We start from the raw sequence: 21,247 nt of genomic DNA on the forward strand, positions 1-21,247 counted from the left end.
ATCATAAGAACTGGAAAGTGGACTTTAAAATCAACAGCTGGAATAGAAATGTCATAATTTTCACATGCTATAAACAACAATGCTATGAGACAAGCCGATAAAATGCCACTGAGTACTGATATATTACGCAACAAGTTTATTCTCATTGCTGTAAACTGATTATTTGAATTCACCGAGTGAAAATACTTCCAATCTTTATCAAATGAACACAGATTTAACAGCATGTGTGACAAACACAGTGCACTGCTATTAAATATAAATGAAACCATTAAACCATATATAGGACAGCTCATATTGATATGATATCGGTTTTCAGAACCACCACGGCACAAAATAAAAAGGGTGTCACAGGGCAGCCGCAAAATGTAGTCATGTACATGCGTATGTACCAGAAATTTCTTTTCGCTCCTATGAAATCGACCACACAAAAGTTAGTTGTGTGTTTAACTTTGATGAAATTACTTTAGTCGTGAGCATAATCAGCCCTGAACCTAAACACAATAAAGCACATAAATGTCACTTGTCTTGGAGTTTCGCCCTTATAGTTATGTTTTTTATAGAAATTACATACATCGTTCAATATAATACTATCTAGGACAAGTATTTTTATAAATCAATCTCCACAGAATAGGTATGCACAACTAATGCTTCCAATTCTCCTTTTATATTTGATAAATATGGGCACATATTCCATCCACAATTTATGAAAATTGCCAGAAGTTACTCGAAAATGTAGAATTCTGCGTTGTTATACATTATAGAAATAAGAAAGCACAAACCACTTGCAAAATTGAGTGTTCTGTGGCGTTATCACAGCAAGCACTCTGGAAACAATAAAAACATTTAAAGCTGTAATCAGTTAAGCTCCCAAGTTTACACTAACTTCAATTTAATGTGCTTTCACTATGTTAGTTTATTTATGACATTTGTACACAAATTTTGGGGAAATTCCAGCCAGCTGCAAATGCTTGCTTGCTTGATTTCTTCAATGACCTTCACCTTGTTTGGTGACTTTTGGACAGTTTCTTTCTCTCTCTCGCTTTTCCTTTTGATCTAAATTTTTTGATGTTAGTTTATTCTGGATGCTCGCACAACTTGGGTTGTTAATAAACAAACAAAAACTATTCTTCACTCCTTTGAGGCACACTGAGGAGTCTTCTTACTAGAAGGGGTGTGCCCTGGTGAGGAGAAAGAAAAGATGTAGGTAAGTAAATCACATGGTTACATTTTGGTACTAAAGTATCATGTCTCTATTTTTATTTTATCTTAGTTTTTTTTCATATGGTAATTTGTGAGTTCTTTATAAATTTACTAATACTATTCAGTATGATTGGGTTTTGTGAGAATATGAAGTTATTTAGTTGTGTAGGTATTGGTATTTGCAACTGATTTAATGTTTCCAGAATATGTCTCTTTCGTGTTGATGAAAAATGCGTTAAAAATCATGTGTTCTATTGATCCAATAGCCTCTCCACACTCATAAATATTTGTGGGCCACTGTCCTATTCAGTTTAAGAATTCTGGTGTTCGAATATGTTCTGTTTGTAATCTGATAATTAGGTCATTCCACCAGGGGTCATTGATCTTCGGGAAAAATTGGTGGTGAATTTTATTTGTTGTTTGAGACAAAGTGTCATAGAAACGTTGCCATTCTCCCTTAATGTTTTGTTTTGCTCTTGGCCGTATATGGTAGAGGTAGTATCTTACTATTCTTCTCATTGGTAGATTTGGCTAGTTTGTCTGCATATTAATTTCCTTGAAACCATACATGGCGGCCTGGTATCCATTGTTAAGATTACTTTTCTACCTGTCCTCTGTAATTGTGTTCAAATTGAACTAGGGTTGATGGTATCTTCCTCAGAAAATTCTGATGGTATCTCCCTCAGAAAATTCTAAGTCAATGCCATATATAGGGCTTTCCAATAAGAACGATATGATTTTACAATGAAATATCATAAAAACTATTTCAGATACAACCAAACTTTTTATATTATTTTGAAGCATAGTTTATTACATTATGTTTTGAATAACACATCATTTAAGTGTCCACCTCGACTTCATGCACACAAGTGAATTTGATGAACCCAATTCTTGATGACTTTGTGCAATAACTCTGGCCTAATGCCACAAATGCAGCGTTTGATGTTCAACCTTAATGCATCAAGGGTTCGTGGGCTGTTTGCATAGACTATAGATTTCAAATAACCCCACACAAAGCAATCTAAAGGAGTTAAATCACAACTTCTTGGAGGCCAACTAACAGTTGCATTTCTTGAAATTATCCTTTCACCAAACTCCTCTTGCAATACGTCGATAGTGGCATTAGCAGTGTGACATTTGGCACCATCTTATAGGAACCACATGTCCTCCAAATCAATTTCATCTAAATTTGACCACAAAAAATCTGTTAACATCAATCGGTACCAGTCAATGTAACTGCATCTCCTACCTCGTTATGGGGGGAAAAAAAATGGTCTGATGATGCCACAAACCACACCTTACAGTGACCTTTTGCGGATGCAATGGCTTTTCGTGAATCTCTTGTGGATTGTTTTCACACCAAAAACGACAAATTTCTTTGTTAACATATCCACCTAACCAGAAATGAGCTTCATCTGAGAAGATAATTTGTTGCCCAAAATTATGATCCATTTCAAGTTCAATAGAACATCTATTTTCATAAATTCTTTGGATAATAACCAAACATTCTTGAAGCGTGTATTTAGCCATGATGAATTGTCACAGTAAACTAAACACAAACGACAACTAGTGACAGTTATAACATTTGAAGCATAGTTGCCAGTCATTTCAAAATCATATCATTCTTATTGGAAAACCCTATACATACCCGTTGTGTGATTCCATATGGTATGTGTGCTGTGAGGTAATTTTTTTTTGAGGAAATGATGGTCCTGTGTGAAATTATTAGCTAGCTCCTTCACTATGAAAAATATTTTTATATCTATTTTGGCTTACTTGTATAGTTGTTTTATCATGCACGGATTTGAGTATTTAACTAGTTTAATTCCTCTTAGGTTTCCTTGGAAGTTGGATGTAGTTTCAACCATGACTATGTATGGTCTGGGATGCGTTAGACAGTACAAATTAGTTGGTCTGAATTAGTTTCTCTTTTTGAGATTTTCACTATTGTTACTAGAACAATGTCCTCATTACCCTTATGTTGGTGTTTTTTGCATTTATGGTCACTTCTTCATCAGGAATACTTACTTACTTACTTATCCGGCACTACAGTTCTGGATGAACCTTGGCCTCCCAAATTACAGCCCTCCATTCTTCTCTATACTTTGCAGCATTTCTCCAATTTCTAACTACTAGGGTTTTCAGATCGCTCTCCACTTCATCTAGCCAGCGGTTTCTTGGTCTTCCTCTTTTTCTTCTCCCTTCCATCTTGGCACAGTGAATAGCTCTTGGCATTCTTCCTTCTTGCATTATCTCAATATGTCCCATCCATCTTAATAAATTTGATTTTACAAATCTCACTATATCATCCATTTGTAACAGATTGTCTATTTCCATCTTATTGCATATTCTCCAGGTAGTATTTCCCTCTTGACAGGTCCATAAATTCCTCGTACTATTTTTCTTTCGAATACATGTAGTTTGTTGGCATCTTCGGCACTAATGTTCCAACTTTCTCATCCATATACTACAACTGGCCTTATTAGTGTTTTATATATTTTCATTCTTGTTGATCTTGATATTAGTTGGGATTTTAATAGTGAGAGCTTTGCAAAGAATGCTCGATTTGCTACCATAATTATTTTTTGAATCTCTTCACTAACTCCATTATTATTACTAACTGTTGATCCAACCCCTTCAAAGTTATAGTTGTCAATTTTTAGATCTTGCACGCGATTTCTTCCTTTTCTAGCTGTTGTTTTCATATACACTCTGTAAAGAAAAAATAGCGACACTTGCTCGGATATGGTTTTCACAAGATTCATTAACTAACATGATTTTGTACATGAATTCCTGATAACATTACAATGTATATTCACAATGAGCAGTCCAACCTTAACTACATACGCCACAGTTTTAGCTTATTGACATGACTATAATGAATATATATGCATATATAACTAACTGTGTGTGTGTTTCTATAAAAAAGCCTTTGTAGAGAGTAATACATAAAAGTCAAAGAAACAATAAGAATAGCACAAAACAAAAAAATAGAATATCTTAAGGGTAAGGACATATTGTATATAAACATCGAGAGTACAACACAGCAAACTAGTATTTTGTATGACCACCATGGGCTTTCTGCAGTGCAGCCAATCGTCGAGGCATGCTGGTTACAAGGTTATGGCAAAGTGTAACCTCGATTTCATGGAACCAAACCCGGATTGTCTGTTCCATGAGTTCCCTTCTATTCGAGAATGTCTTGTTATGCAGTCTTCTGCAATATAATGGCCCACAAATTTTCAATGGGATTCATGTCAGGCGAGTTTGGAGGCCACCAGTGTCTCGAAATACTCAGTCCTTGAACCACGTATTGACGATTTTAGCTTGGGGACATGATGAATTATCATCCTGGAAAACAAAGTAGTCCATATTTTCTCCAGAAAAGTAGTCTCTAGCTGTTGTAAGAACTTTACGTTCCAGAATTTTAAGATATTTTTGTGAATAAACTGACTCCATCTTCAGATGCCTTGAGCAGTAAAGAAAGCCCACACCATCTCTCCGCCAGTGAATTTTTGCGTCACTGAAACACTATTCTTTTCAAGTTCCTTGCCTTTTCACATCCATAACTTGACACCACCATCGTTTCCCACTATTCTAAATCTCTTTTCGTCGGAGAAAATGACGTGCTTCCACTAGTCTTCACTTAGTCTTCAGTCCAACTTGAATATCGCCTCACAAACGTATGTCTTGCTGCCCTGTGTGCTTTTGTCAGCTTCTGCTTCTTATGCGGTTTCTTCTTCCCAATACCCACTTCACGCAGTCGAGACAACATAGTTGTATGGCAGACTGCAATTCCAAGGTCATTTCTAATTACAGAAGCGAGTTGGCGGGAACTCATTCCTCGAATCTGCAGTGCTGTTGTTTTCATTTTCAGATCTACTCTGGGTGATGTTTTCCATTTTCTACCACACTGTTGCCGAAGTGACGATTCGTTATGCTGGTTTTGCTTGTGAATTACTAATCCTGCTGTTGAATGGTGAATCTTGAGTATTCCACCGATCTCCCTGAGAGATTTACCTTCGCTGTGCAGAGTAAGAATTTTGCATTGCTGACGTAGTGACAATTGATTTAATTGAATTTAAAATTTTGGGAGCGTCAGCACTAAGGCTATTTTGCTCCCGTCACATTATACGGGGGCCAGCCCCTTATCATTACAAATAACAACTCTAACGTTGCCTAACTAAAAATGTTAAAATGTTCTGACTTCTGTTAAAAGCTGAGGCTGTAAAGGGGCACTCAGCACACATAAGGACAAAGGAACAGGACAATACAAACAAAATTATACTGGCCATGGGGCCAGTCGCCAGAGCCTCGTTAGTCTTAAGTCCAGGGTGTACTAACGTGGAAGTGAGGTTGACATTTGGGTGTACTACGTGGAAGGTCACCCCTTACACCCCGACGTAGTAACAAGTCACATTTCTTAACCATTTTACTTGTTTAGAGTCCACATACATTAACAATATCACACAAAAACAACGCTACACAACAACAATACTGCCACTTGACACTGTACAAACAATGAGAAAGCACAAAACAGTCACTAACTGCTGTTTACCTTGGCCTACACATCACAACTGCAATGCAGAATTCTCACGACGATAACTGACGAGGTGTTTTCAGCACCACCTGGTGGGAATATTACTGCTACACAAACATTTGACTAGCGCGGTTCGTGACCACAGGTGTCACAGATAATGCAACGAAACCATCCTACTCTTCCCTTCCTTTTATTTCTTTTCTAGCAGGCTGAAACTATGGTTTTCTGTGTAAGTTACTGTGAGAATTGAGGTGTTGCTATTTTTTCTTTACAGAGTGTATTTTGTTTTGCTTTCATTAATTTCCAAAATCAATTTTCTTTCTTTCTTGAATCAAATTAATTTTATTTCAAGGCTATTCACATTTCTTGCTATTAGAACTAAGTCATCAGCAGGAAACTGATTTATATGTAAATACATATTTATGTATGAAGCTGAAATCAGTTATATTTTGTATTATCTTTAGGCATCATGGCATGTAGACTCGAAAATTTCAGTTTTCTATTTTCCATATTTTAGTTATATTTACATATTATTTCCATATTTCAGAACATTTCTCAACATATACTCCATATTCGCACAATAACTACATGTCCCCATTTGACAGAAAGTGTTGAGTGAATTTCTTGAGAATAACTGACAAATTTTAAAAACACTCCCAGTACTTCTTACAATATTGAATGCAGTTTTAGTCAATATACATAAATCCATCTTGGGGTCCTAGTTTTGATAACCGGTGCAGGCACATAGCGGTTCTTCAGATCCCACTTTAAACTGTAGGTCTAGTCCCAATTAGCCTTTCTGTGCATAAAGTGGACTTAAAACAACAACTACATAAATATATCTAACCCTTTTGGGATGAGAACTTATCTCACTTACGTGAGCAGTCGCGTGTTGTACTTTTTAACAACATGTATAAATTAGCTCCTTTCACAAGCTTAATTTATTTTGTTCTGCATGACTATATATTTTCTAATGTTCTTATGTTTATACATTGTTATTTTTAATTGTTTTGATTTATTTTTATTGGATAAGATTATTTTATTAATTGTGGAGGCACATTGCACAGTGGTTCGCATCCCAATTTAAACTGTAGGTCCAGTCCCGATTAGCCCATATGGGCATAAAGTGGTTTGAAACACTAATTCTATATTATTTTATAGTGCTGACAAGGTTTTTCAAGAATACAAAAAAAATATGGTATGTAAAGCCAGAATCACACAGAACTGGATTTTCAGTAGGAATGCCCTAGTTGGCACTGGACTGGCTACCTATTTGCTAGTTTTCACCTTACATGATACTTGTTACTGTACTTGTTGATAGACTTTTGTTCCCATAAGACATTGCACAGAGCAGACAATCTTTAAAGATGGGTGAACAATTTGAAGAATGTTGTAGGAGAATTACTGCTCTGTGCTTTTATTAAAAAATAAAGAAGGTAAGCATGGACTAAAAGTTGCCTCGAAAAAAATATGGTAAGCAATGCGTACCGAACAAGCTTTTTGATGAACTCTGGTATGGATATTCATACATGAGATTCGCAGGATTCATTCACAGAAAACACACTTGTAATAATAAGGATTTTATTTTCAGCTAATCATATTTCTCACGTACACATCTCATCGCTTTGCTTAAAATCTAAACATTAATGAACTGAACACAAATGCACTGCATGTCATTGACATATATTTACTTTTTTTTTTTTGTTATCAAGAAACTAACAAAAAACATCCAGCACTCGAAAATCACACACAAAAAACTCTCCTTTGCAAACTCACAGATTATCTTCACATGGCCAAACTTTGCTCTGATTGGCTGTTCCAAAGAATCCAGTCGAGGAAAGCCAGTAGCAATTAGAACAAGTCCTATTCCTCCAAACCAGTCAAGCAGCCAGCCTTCACATCCGGGCAGGTAGCCAGTTCAGCGCCAACCAACTGGATATCCTGTTCCATGTGATTGGATCTTAAGATATAAAGGCTGGCTATTTTTGTTAGTTTCTCGATAAAAAAGGAAAGAGATGACATGCAGTGCATTCGTGTTCAGTTCATTAATATTTAGGTATTTATGCAAAGCAATGAGATGTGTATGTGGCAAATATGATTAGCCAGCCGAAAATGAAAAACCTTATTATTGCAAGTGTATTAAATTAAAAGTTTGATTTTTTTTAAATTTATGAATAAATCTGCATACCCGAGCTAATTAAAAAACATGTTCGGTACGTATTGATTACCATATTTTTTCAAGCCAATTTCTAGTACATACTTTCATTTTTTAATTTTTAATAAAAGCACAAAGCAGTAATTCACCTACAAATTTCTCATCCATCTTTATAGATTGTCTGCTCTGCAGAATGTCTTGTGGGAACAAAAGTCTATCGGCAAGTAAGGTAACAATTATTGTGTGAAGCGAAAACTAGCAAATGGGTAGAAATGTGATTCAGGCTTTATTCACTACAGTATTTTAATAATTCACTTGATCTTACATGAAAGCAAATAAAAACAAATGCAAAATTGTCCTCCCCACCTGAAGATTCTTGAAGAAATAATTATTTTCCATTTGTATCTAATCTAATCACTCAGAAACAGTACGATAAACAAAAATTAAAATACTACACGAGAAGGAGCGTGTTGTAAAAAGTACAACATTCACTAACGTTCATTGTTCGAAAACTTATATACTCTTACTCCACCACAGATTCTATTTGCTTCAAATGAAAGACTCTTGCATCACTACAGACAATGTTTGCCTACTGGTTACCTTAACCATTTTGCAAAATATTGTGTTGTTGAAATACATGTGTTTGACACCTGACAAACAAATATGAATCACTTGATTGATCAATTACTTCTTGGATTACAGTATCAGCATTAATTTCATACCAAGCTTTATAGAGGGAAATGTTGTATCCTCTTTACATTATGAAAAATACCTTCCTTAATGACTATGGTACGAAACCGAACGATAGAAGGGACCTCCTTCGCCTTACCCCATTTCCGCGGCACACGGTCTCTGGGCAGCTTATCGCCACCACTTCTTGAGCAGAAGCGTACAAACCACAAATATCAGGTCTTTTTATGCTGATACTGATTTCTGCCAGTCACAGAATGGCGAAAGATATATGAATAAAATTAGGAGAATTCACTTCATAGCAGAAGAGTTGACATAATTATTTGTCAAAAAATTAGCTTGTGCCTGAGGTACTTTAACAGACAACGTGCTACAGGCAGAACGTTCAATTTCATATTAGCTAATAAATGGAAAACAAGCACACAAGCTGTATTTTTGAAAGACAAAATATGCATGACGAACGTTATTCTTTTTGTACATATGACACGTACAACTTTCATGTACAACATATATTTTACACATATGCAACATGGAGCGGCGTAAAATAAGAAAATACATGTGCAACAAGTGGCCGCGGTGGCTCAGTCGGTAACGCATCTGACTACCATGCTAAAGGTCCCGGGTTCGATCCCCGGCCGGTTCAAATCCGTGAACTTTTCTAACGATGGAAGCGGCCCCGGCGCCCACCCAGCATCGAATAACATATGTACCTGGGGAAACCCTGGGGGGTAAAGGTGGTCAGGGCGTGATGCTGATCACATCACCCCCACTCACAACCGGATCAAGAAAGTGTGGGGCGTTACCCCCACACCCCCTATACGCCTTCATGGCATGGTGCTATGCACAGGGGAGCACTTTTACTTTTTTTTTACATGCTAACGCTAAATTGTGTACGTAATTATTCAAAGTTTTTTTAAAAATATTATTTAAATTCATTACGTGATCAATTCATCCGCCAAATTGTTTCTGAAATGTGCGTGCCTGAAATTTGCGGGCGAAGCGAGCAAGAAAATTTTACGAAATGTACTTTTATTTGTATAAAATTTGAAATCGTGGGGGCAATTACCCCTCTGTACCTCCTGCAAGTGCCCTTAACAGTCTGGAAGAAAAATGCAATAAACACTTGAAAACTAATTTCGTCTTGAGTATCCATTTGTCCTGCTATCTTTAGATTCTGCTAGTCATATTTCTTTACTTCAATGTTTGCTCCCCCTAGATTGGACATCCATCCAAGATTGGTGGGGACAATGACCCTGCCCCCTGTGGTTGCAGCACTGTTTGTGAGTGTCTCTTCATCAATTTCACGTCATCACTCATAGCTAGATTTGGCAGAAAAGCAACGCTAAGTAAAATAAATTAAATATCCACTCCCCTCTCTCTATCACATGAATCGCTATTACCAAAAGGTAGACAGACTGAGTAAACAAAAAATTATGCAGTTCAAACTTCATAGCAACACATCCAAGAAAAACAGCCAAATACATTAGGCACCTTTAATACAAGACTACTCAAAATGTCACAACTGTTTTAGATACTTAAAATTGTGAGATCATTTCCAGAAATCTGAATCTGGAAGGTAATTTTTTTTCCCAATACTGATACATTATACGGAATCCCACACACCTTCATAAATCACAAAATCAATAAATGTCTTTGTTATGTTGCTAGAGTAATACAGGATATAATTGTAAAGAGTAGTGAGAATTCCAGGTAGGAATGTGTTCTGTATTTTTCACAGGGGGTGGGGCAGTTGCCCCCCTCTAGCTACGGGCTGGAACCATTCACGGATAGCCTCACAAAGCATGCACGGCAAGGTTAGGTTAGGCAAACAGTTAAAATTGTCATCTTCTTGCAAAAAAAAAAACGGTACGGTTGGAAACACTGACAGGGATTTACCTCATCAAACGTTCACAACATTTGGTTCATGTAGTGCAAGTAAATGAGAGCAACAGCAGATGGGTAAAATTTTCAAAGCCGGGAAACGTCTGTAACTCGTTTATTTTGTAATTGTTGACATTCGCACTTACCTCTTCTGCATTGTGAGTTTGTTTAACAATGAATTTACCTTTCTTTAACGAAAATAATTTCCATTTTAGAGATATCAAGTAATTAATCTTCCTTGTTTTTCCCCTTCAGTAGGTATTTTTCTGTGAAAAGTAGTGGTAATGGAACCGAACCTAACATAACCTCGTAGGCATACCTCGTCCCCGTGATGGTTCGTGGGGCTATCGTGAATTTTGGGGCTACCCGTGGATGGTTTTTGGGGCTAACATCAATGGTTTGTGGGGCTACCTGTGAATGCTTTTTGGGGCTAACATCAACCATCCACGGGTAGCCCCAATAATCTAAATTAAGTTCTTATTTCTACACCCTCGATTTCCAAATTTCCTACCGATTGCGGGCTCCGCCCCTGGGCTTACTCTACAGAGTCCCTGTTAAAGATATGTTAGAAATTCGGCAGATTCACCTGCCCCCAAATTTATACGTGAGCGCCAAATTTTAAGTGCAGATTCGTGATTACGAGGCCTAAGTTAGTAAGTATCCCAAATTTCAAACAAATTGGATAAATTCCCTGTATTGTTAAATTATACCGTTATATAAATCCGTTCCCTTGTCATCAGCGGTAACATTATCGTATGAGGGAAACTGATTCCTTCAAATTTACAGGAGAAAGTACTTACGGAAATCATTTTCTTTAGCGTTGTGGAAGTTCCTGAATGTAGATTTGATCCATTTTAATGTGAATGCGTGTTGTTTTCTGCGAAAATCTCTGTCCGACATGCTGTTTCTGCTCCCGCCATTTGCTTTCTGCACGAGAGTGCAATGTTCCGTGCATTAAGATGATGTAACCCCGTAGCCAGTGTTTCAGCCTCGCCGTATTTTCACTAGAACATGACGTGTCGAGTATTTTTTTTTTGTAACTATGCTTGCCTAACCTAACTTAACCTAACCTTACGGGAAATGGTTTTTGGGGCTAACATGAACGCTTTTTGGGGCTAACGTGAATGGGGTACTAGTTTACTATCCTTCGGACACATTTATTTATTTTTAAAGAAGAAACTACTTACCGTAATAAGTTCCTGTAGCATTGTCGAACATCGGGAAGGTGTTTTGTGTGATGTGGGAATGTTTCATAGCTGAAATTCATGTTGTTCGTTGAAAATTAATTCTCCGACGGAGAATAGTGTTTGGCGCATGTACCTTCGTACACCATCACGCGTCGTGTCAGTAACATGATGCGTCGTGATTGTGTTTTGCTCATGTTCATTGGGTATCCAGTGTTTCAAACTGTCTGTGTTTGCAACGAGAGTTAGAAGGATGGCATGTCGCTAGCCCCACGAACCATTGGCGCGTGGTTAGGTTAGTTCGGTTACGTTAGGCAAACATAGTTAAAATTTGGTGTCGTGTTAGTATCAGGATCTAGAAATTGGAAATAATTGCGAACCATTGACACTAGCCACACGAACCATTGGCGCTAGCCCCACAAACCATTGGCGCTAGCCCCACAAACCATTGGTGCTAGCCCCACGAACCATTGACACTAGCCCCACGAACCATTGGTGCTAGCCCCACGAACCATTGGTGCTAGCCCCACGAACCATTGGCTCTAGCCCCATGAACCATTGGCGCTAGCCCCACGAACCATTGGTGCTAGCCCCACGAATCATTCACGCTAGCCCCACATACCATTGGTGCTAGCCCCACGAACCATTCACGCTAGCCCCACATACCATTGGTGCTAGCCCCACGAACCACTGGCGCTAGCCCCACGAACCATTGGTGCGTGGTTAGGTTAGGTAAACATAGTTAAAATTTGGTGTCGTGGTAGTATCAGGAATATATATATTTGGTTGTGAAACAAAAAAAATCGCGAAAATCAACAGTTTCCATTCCGAAAACTAACGCCTTATTTTCGCTTATTTTGTAATTTCTAGATGTTCTACACCTTCAGGAATGTTCCGCGAAGCAGATACGTAAGTACGAATGTCAAAAATGACGAAACGAAAAAAGTAGAATGTAGTTTTGATCCATTTTAATGCGAATGCATGTGGTTTTCTACGAAAATCTATTTCCGACGCGCTATAGCTGCTGCTACAAGCCGATGTTGTCCGTATATGCTAAATTACACGAAAGGAGTGCTAATGGAACCTATCCTAACAGGCCTAACCTAACATAGTAGGCATACCTCGTCCCCGTGATGGTTCGTGGGGCTATCGTGAATTCTTGGGCTAACGTCAATGGTTTTTGGGGCTACCCATAGATGGTTTGTGGGAAATAAGGAACAACAGTAAGTACTCGTTAATGTAAGAAATAGACTATTTTCGTTAGAAATTCATTTTTTCATCTAAAGAAATGTTCTGCAATGCAGAATAGTACGTTAGCAATGTAAAAAATTGCGAAATAAATCATTGATGGGTGTCTCCGGTATAGTAAAGTAGTACCATATATATATATATATATATATATATATATATATATATATATATACTTAACAGTGTTCTACTCTGGCTCCAAAGTAGTCTATTACTCGATGCTTTCACAGTCGAAGGTACGACAACATACACGCACACATGTTGATCAAAGAGCTCACACATGAGCTCACATGATAAACTCTTTGACGGCAGTCCGCTGATCTTCACATGACTAATGTTTACGTGTCTAGACCACCAAACAGTTGCACAGCTGTTTGGGAGTTATGAGTTATAATGTGTACACTTGGAGTAGCGCTGATTTTTTTTTTTTTTAGGGGTGTGGGGTATACTCCTTTTATTAACACTTTCATGCATCGGAGACACATTTAAATCGGATATTTTGTCTTTCTCGTGGTTTGTACTTACCAATTATGTATTGCGGAACATAGTGGAAGGTGCCAATATGCTTTTTGCACGAAAACAAACACTTTTTCTGCTAAAATAAACCATTTTCCTTAATGCTACGGAAAGCACGTCACGGTGCGATATCGCTTGCTTTGCGAATTGCAACGCTTCTTTTGTTTTCGAATATCAATGTTTCCAAGTCTATTGTGCATGAAAGTTGTAAAAACCGGGGATCACGTCTGGAAATTGTACATTTCGATGAAACATTGTTCGTTAGCCTCAAAAACCATCCACGGGTAGCCCCACAAACCATTGACGTTAGCCCCAAAAACCATCCACGGGTAGCCCCAAAAACCATCCACGGGTAGCCCCACAAACCATTGACGTTAGCCCCAAAAACCATCCACGGGTAGCCCCACAAACCATTGACGTTAGCCCCACAAACCATTGACGTTAGCCCCAAAAACCATCCACGGGTAGCCCCACAAACCATTGACGTTAGCCCCAAAAACCATCCACGGGTAGCCCCACGAACCATTCACACGAGGTTAGGTTAGGCCTGTTAGGTTAGGTTCCATTAGCACTCATTTCACCCCTAAATTCATCGAAAAACCATTTTCCTTTCTCGACAAAAAACCGCCCGTTTCTCGAAGAAAAAAAAAACTCGCGTTTCTCGAAAAAAATCGCGCGTTTGGAAACCCTGATTCCACTAGCGAGATCGCGTGACTTCCGACGCTAGAGCCATCTGCAGGTACATCTTGGAAACAACGGCATGATGTTGTCGATTTTCACAAAATGCGCAATATTATTACATGAAAAGTGATTATTTATTGTTCTGCTGCATTGTAGGATGAAGTTTTAGGAATAATATATATCGACGGAGGTTATAAACCTTGGAGAAACTCATTTCCGTACGTAGTTTCTTGTGTAAAATTGAAGAAATGTGTCTCCGATGCATGAAACTGTTACCCCTTCTCAACCTTTTCATAGAAAGTAGCGTAGAAATGTTACGATACTTGGGTCCAACGCTGTTGTGAAAGTTGGATCAGATTGGACATCGGATTTTTCTGGTCTCGTGAAATGTGATCCATGTGGACTTTGGAGATACGTAAACAACATATGTCAAAGAACAATTTTGTGATGAACGAACCCGAACTAGTGGAATTGAACAACATACAAGAACAATTCGGCTTCTCATTGAAACAGATAAAATAGTGTGTGATAATTTCAGATAGTCATGTAGTAGAATCGCTGGGATGATAGGCCCCTGCAGCAAATCATGTATTCTACCATCTACGGTGTTACGGGAGAGAGGAATTGGTTCTGCTCTTTCTGCCGCTCTCCTATGTTTGATAGTGACTGTGTTTGTAAGTTTAAATTTTGAATCCTTTGTGTTGACTAATGGTGCCCTGTGGATTGCAGTCATTATTTGTAGAATATGTTTGTTTAGTGAAGAATGGAAACATGTTCATACACGCTATGGAAGTAATTACAGTTTGGTTGTCACAAACACATTTTCTTTGAAAACGTCTACGATATATTTTTGCATTCTTTCAGGTTTCATGTTTATGATTTTCTTTTCTTTATACAGTGACTCTGGTGTACCTGTTATAGCAAGTGACTGGAAAGTGCACTTTGTAACGACTATAGTTTGTGCCATTATTCATTGCCAGTTCCATACATTTGAAAGTCCCCTCACAGATTCCATAATCCTAGAACAGATGGAAGGTGCACATTATGGAAGTAGTATGGCTTTTTCGTATTACTATGGTTATTTGAATCTAGTGCTTCCAAATCATGGTTATAAGGATTCTCAGAGCTTAAAAGAAAGAATAGATGATTTCATCATAGATGAAGGTCTGGATGAAGAGTCGTTTCCTGTAAAGAAGTTCTTCATTCTTATTCCAGCCTCAGCATATATTCCAGGTAACTTAAAGGAACTTTCAGAAGAACGAATGGAAGAAGTGAAAAAGAAGTTGAAACCTGTAATGATCAGTAGAGCAGGTAATGTAGCACGACCATATGAAAATACAGTATATAGAATTAAGACTCGTAAAGTGAGCAAATTTGGTGGCAAACATATTTATGCCGTTGTGCAAGGTGCATCCATCTTACTCACAATGTACACCATATTTGAAAATGCTGCAGCACGATCAAAGTTCTCAGAAAATCAAAAGTCAGAGTACATATTTGTATTTTATAAAACTTTACTTAATATTGTCAAGAATGATGCAAGAAGTCGAGATATGTGCCATCTAATATACTACAAGGATTATAACGAGTTAGGCAGACCTGTTAATGTGGCAGATGTAGTTGTAGAAGAAATCGAAAGATTAAAGTTTGATCAAACACAAGATTAAAATTGTGATATTTGGTGCATTTCTTAAATCATAACTTTTCAAGCGATTACTAAAGATTTTGTTCAATTTTTGTCCATGGGAAGCTCGCATGCTTGCGTAAGGTAATTTTTAATTTGTTTTTTTCGGTAACACTTTACTATACCGGAGACGGATTTCTTCAAATTTACAGGAGAAAGTACTTACGCAAATCATTTTCTGTAGCGTTGTTGATGTTCGGGAATGTAGTTTTGATCCATTTTAATGCGAATGCATGTGGTTTTCTACGAAAATCTATTTCCGACGTGCTATTGCTGCTGTCGCCATTTGCTTTCTGCACGAGAGCACAATATGTGCTATTGCTGCTGCTACAACATGATGTGTCGAGGATGCGTCTTGAAGTTGTTGCCGCGTGTGGAAGATGCCGTGGAATTTGTAATTCCCATGTTGTCCGTATATGCTAAATTGAACAAAAGGAGTGCTAATGGAACCTAACCTAACCTAGTAGGCATACCGCATCCCCGCGATGGTTCGTGGGGCTATCGTATGTAAGAAATAGGCATTATTTTCGTTAAAAATCCATTATTTCACCTAAAGAAATGTTCTGCAACGCAGAATAGTACGTTATCAATGTAAAAAATTGCAAAATAAATCATTGATAGGTGTCTCCGGTATAGTAAAGTAGTACCTTTTCTTCAACCTTATTTTTTTTTTTTTTTCAAAATCCAAACAGTGCTCAGTGGGGATTATTGTAGAATTTTGAAAATCACTGTCACACGAAATTTGAACATTTCTTAAAGTAAACAGTTCTTATTACTTTAAAGAAATGTTCAAATTTCGTGCGCCAGTGATTGTCAAAATTCTACGATAATAGTCTTCCTGCTAACAGTGATTGTCAAAATTCTACGATAATAGTCTTCCTGCTAAGGGAATTCAAAATATATCATAAAACAATCGAAACCATTACCCGCATTTCCTTTCCCTGCTCAAAATGAGAGCCCAGAATTAAAACAATTTATGGATTCAGAATAGATGGAAAAAATGAAAGAATACAAAACTAATGACAAACTAAACAACTAGCCCCTACTATTGTTACAATACATTATTGAATTTGTAAAGAAAATGAAATAGGCCTATACATATTTCTAGTAATTTTTTTCATCTGATTTGCAGTTTATGTACACATTTTTTCAAGGTAAAAATGCAATTTTTAAAGTACAAATGCATCATAGTGCTGAACACAGTATGAATTCAAAATACTTTTCCAATGGATCATCCTGAGGCTGGTGACCCCAACGACTCGGCAATATCTTACGAATGCAAATCTTTACTAATGAGAGAACTTGGGATTTTTAACAGTGGTTGGCTTTACCAAATGCTACATATATTTTCCATCATGAGTCTAGCCACCATAAGTGGACTAATCTCTCGAAGAAGGTTCCTTTGCCAAGTGCTACATTTAATTCTCCATCATCCAGTTTAGCCACCATAAGTGGACTAAACTAGAGGAAAGGTTCCTTGTTGTCGTGGAAGTGAGAAATAACTGTTTCTTTGTTAAACCCAACTGACCCTTTTTATAGTCGGGGTGGGAGTCCGTGGACATTCACCCCATAGCACTGGAAATTTCCACACCAAAGATCTTTTTGAAAGATATCACCCCAACGGGGTAGCTATGAATAAGGGCAATCTAATGTCCAGCAAAAGCACAATCAAACAAGCACATATACATGCATGTAATAACATATAAAAATGCCCATATGAAAATATATTAATTAACCCTACACCTTGTAGCTGGCCAGCAATTAATTAACATAATACCAGTAATCAATCCAATTATTACATAGTTCCCCCTTCAAGAGGAGCAATAAAAAAAACAATATACTCAAAAAATAAAGTCACCATTCTTACAAGATCGTTAGAAGCTGTCGCGTGGCTCTCTTCAACGGTCCTCTGTCCCTCCACTTCACAGGCAAAAGCTTATGGTTTATGCCAGGGCAACTGGTTTGAATCACACTCCACAATCGGACAATCCTTCTCATTCTTTGCTCTGAAGGTATCTTTCCCAATCCTTTCAGACACTCTGAATATTTCAATGCAAGTTCTCCACAAACGCCACACAATCTCTCAGGAATAGGTTGCTCTCTCAGCCACACCTTCTCCTCAATGCAAGATTTGCATGTCTTAAGTTTGATCTCTTTCCCGTCATCTTGGAACATCTGACGTAAGGTTGGGCTCATCTTCTCAAATTTCCGTCTCACTTCTTCTTTTCTCCCTTTTGCTGGAAACTACAAGGAACACAACTTTTGATGTACTGAGTTATATCTCGTGTCATTTCAAGCCACGAATATTTCTCCTTGACTTTTGACAAAGTTTTCTGCTTGCAGTTGTGTCCTGGAAATTCAGAATCATCATGTGACATCAATATTTGGTTTCCCAAACTCAACGGCACCCATATCTTGGCTGCTGTTCCCTTATCATCTTGCGTGCAGTGTATTATTCTGCACAAAACTCCGTCCTCATTAAAAAAAACGATTGATTGGCTAACCTAGCAAGTTTCTTTCTATATTTCTTATTGCTTCATTACATGACATAAGAAAGTGTCTCTCATTTCCTCTGAAACAAGCAATTACATTTTTTTGTAACTAAACCAAAAGGCAACAATGATAATGCTTTGATCTTCTCATCCACAGAAATTGAATTTTTTCGAGGAAATTGCTTTCGTTTACTAGTCCCTTCCCCCATCTTCTATTTACCTCTTTGGAGATTTGCAAGGAGCATAATGCACTAGTGCTTGCAGTCTCCTGAACTTCGAGTCCTTTGGAATCCACTAATTTCCCCGTATCCTTGTTCATAGACTTCCTGCTATTCTCTTCCAGGCACGAATGATCTGACGAGTTATTCTTTCTTCGTACTGTGTTATTTATCTACACAATAGTAAGAGTGAATTCTCGTTTCCATGCAAGCTTCAAAATGTGTAAACAACATCGCTAGTCTTGAACGACCATCCATTTTCCTGAATGTGAAGTATAATTCCACTCTGCCTTAAAAAATCCCTTCCAATTATTACATCATGGAAACAATTCTCAAGAACGATAAATTTCGCTCTGCTGGACCTTTGGCATGCGAAAGGGGCGAATTTTTTCAAATTTTCCTCTCCAATCGAAAAACCTCTTGGATATTTCAAAATATGAAAAATTACAAATGCTTAGAATTTCTTCAAGAGTATTGATGTGAATTTTCATGTAGTTTTCTTTCACTGTTGTCTAGATATTATCAATAGTTTAATAGACTTATGTAATTGCAAAACTATTGATAATATCTAGACAACAGTGGAAGAAAACTACACAAAAATTCACGTCAATGCTCTAGAAGCAATTCTAAGCATATGTATATATTATTATATGTATATTCCCTCATCTGGAATCTATTCTGAATCAGTCTCTCTATCTCGTTCTTATAATCAACTGAATAATACTCTTCTAAAAATACATTTTCAAAGCTTCTGAAATCTTCAAACAGACATGAAAATCTAAACCAATCACCTGCTGGTTGCCTGAGCGAAAAATGAAGTTTCTTCTCAAACAATGACTTAAAATAATTACGCAACTTCTGCAAATAATCGTGCGGCAAAATCTTGTCATCGCCCCCTGTGAAATCTCGAATCGGTAAATTTCATTTATCAAGAATTTTCTGTACTTTTATCACGTCCTCTTTAGCATTTTGTTATTCAGTGCGAGATAATGCAAGATTACTTAACTCCCTAACAATTTCCTCCTGAGAATTATTGCTTAAATCCTGAATTCCCAATAACTGTCCAAGCAAATCTCTTATCAGATTGTACTGCCATTTTTCCTACAATATTTTTTCGACTTCTTCTTAATATTCACTTCTGTACAATCTTCGTTGTAAAAATAAAAAAATCTATCTGTCCGTCAGTCCGTCTATCTTTCCAACCTATAGACCTGACGACAATTCTTACAACTAGATATATATTGGACCTGAGCCCCCATGTGTGACAATGGCTCCATTTTGCTTCTTTATACACATAATATTTTTTTGGTGTTAGCTATGAATAAGGGGAATCAATTGTCCAGCAAAATCACAATCAAACAAGCACATACATGTACATGTAATAACATAAAAATATACATATGAAAACATATTAGTTAACCCTACACCTTGTAGCTGGCCAGCAATTAATTAACATAATACCAGTAATGATCAATCCGATCATTACAGATGTGACTATGTCACGTCAATTTCATGGATCCTGGACCATTTGCATCACTTTTGTAAAAGCAATTGTCCTGTTCGAATGTTTAATGATTTTTTTCAGTTTCATAGGAGAAAGATAAGTTTTGCAGAATTGTAGAAATTATTGTTACAGGATATTTGCACCTTGGTGAAAGTAATTCACTGTTTGGAGTTCCGAAAAGTGCAATTTAGTGGTGAAAAAAGATATGAAAGGCATCCACATTTTCCATCGACAAGTCATTTTTCATTCATAGAAAAGAGAGAAAATGTCACAAAATAGCCTAGTGTAATTGATTGTGGAAGTAAATTTGAAGCTATCACTAACTTGAGATGTTGAAAGGATTTAAATAAATTATTTTAATACTACCTATCTAACCACGAAACCATTTAGAGACATTATTTGAATACATGCCTGAAAAAGAAAAAAAACGTTCATATGAAAAACAGTCTTCACAACCCACTAAAAATTCTCTCAGGTGTATAGAGGTCACCAGCACTGGTCATTCCATTTTATCCAAGCACAAACTATTAACATAATATTTAATTTTAATGCTATTGAGCAGGATCTTGGAATTGCCTTATTTTGTACTTTTTCTGTGGGCATTCATATACTATGTGACAAAATTGGGTTTGCAAGAGAAAAATATTTTGAAATCACAATTATAATTTGGGCTGTCTTGGAAATCTGTATTATGGAAAAAAATGTTCATAATGTTGTTAAATGATCTCCAGAACCATGCTTACTTATCCACATGCCTGTAACAATGTAGACCAGAAGCCTACAAAGTGGATCACTATAAAGTGCATGATGATGCATGATGACACAGATCAACAAAATTAATCAAATAATATAAACAGGTACTTGGATATGTAAGTATGTTTCATCTGCATGTTAATATCTTACCGTGTCTAAATTCTTGTAACATGAATGATGTGCAAAGTTTTATCTTGGGCTCATGATGTTATCATTTGTTGTAAGAGCTATCAGTCTGTTTTGTTTGTTGAAAGTTGTATGTTAATGATACATTACATGTAGAATGTGACTCAATCGTTTGACTTTTCAATATTCACAAGTCTTCAAATGATGGAATATTAGACGAGACTATGACTGAGCCAATACCTATGTCGATGTATTGCTATCGGCCAATGCTGGTGGTATCAGTATTGGCATCGGAAAGTATCAGTTGGAATTCATTTACCGATACCAGCCGATACTTTCTCAACATGTTGGTCCGTAAAAATGCAGTGTGACACT

At 37.1% G+C, this 21,247-nt stretch overlaps 1 protein-coding gene across 1 annotated transcript; it reads left to right on the plus strand.

Annotated features, from left to right (window-relative positions):
- Positions 1-14,638: 14,638 nt before the first annotated feature.
- Positions 14,639-16,637, plus strand: LOC145982971 (stimulator of interferon genes protein-like). Its single transcript, XM_083116250.1, has one exon. The coding sequence runs from the start codon at positions 14,659-14,661 to the stop codon at positions 15,760-15,762; it is 1,104 nt and encodes a 367-aa protein (XP_082972376.1). The 5' UTR covers positions 14,639-14,658; the 3' UTR covers positions 15,763-16,637.
- Positions 16,638-21,247: the final 4,610 nt, after the last annotated feature.

This window comes from Lepisma saccharinum, unplaced genomic scaffold (genome assembly GCF_977018435.1).
Source record: "Lepisma saccharinum unplaced genomic scaffold, izLepSacc3.1 HAP1_SCAFFOLD_506, whole genome shotgun sequence".
NCBI lineage: Eukaryota > Metazoa > Arthropoda > Insecta > Zygentoma > Lepismatidae > Lepisma > Lepisma saccharinum.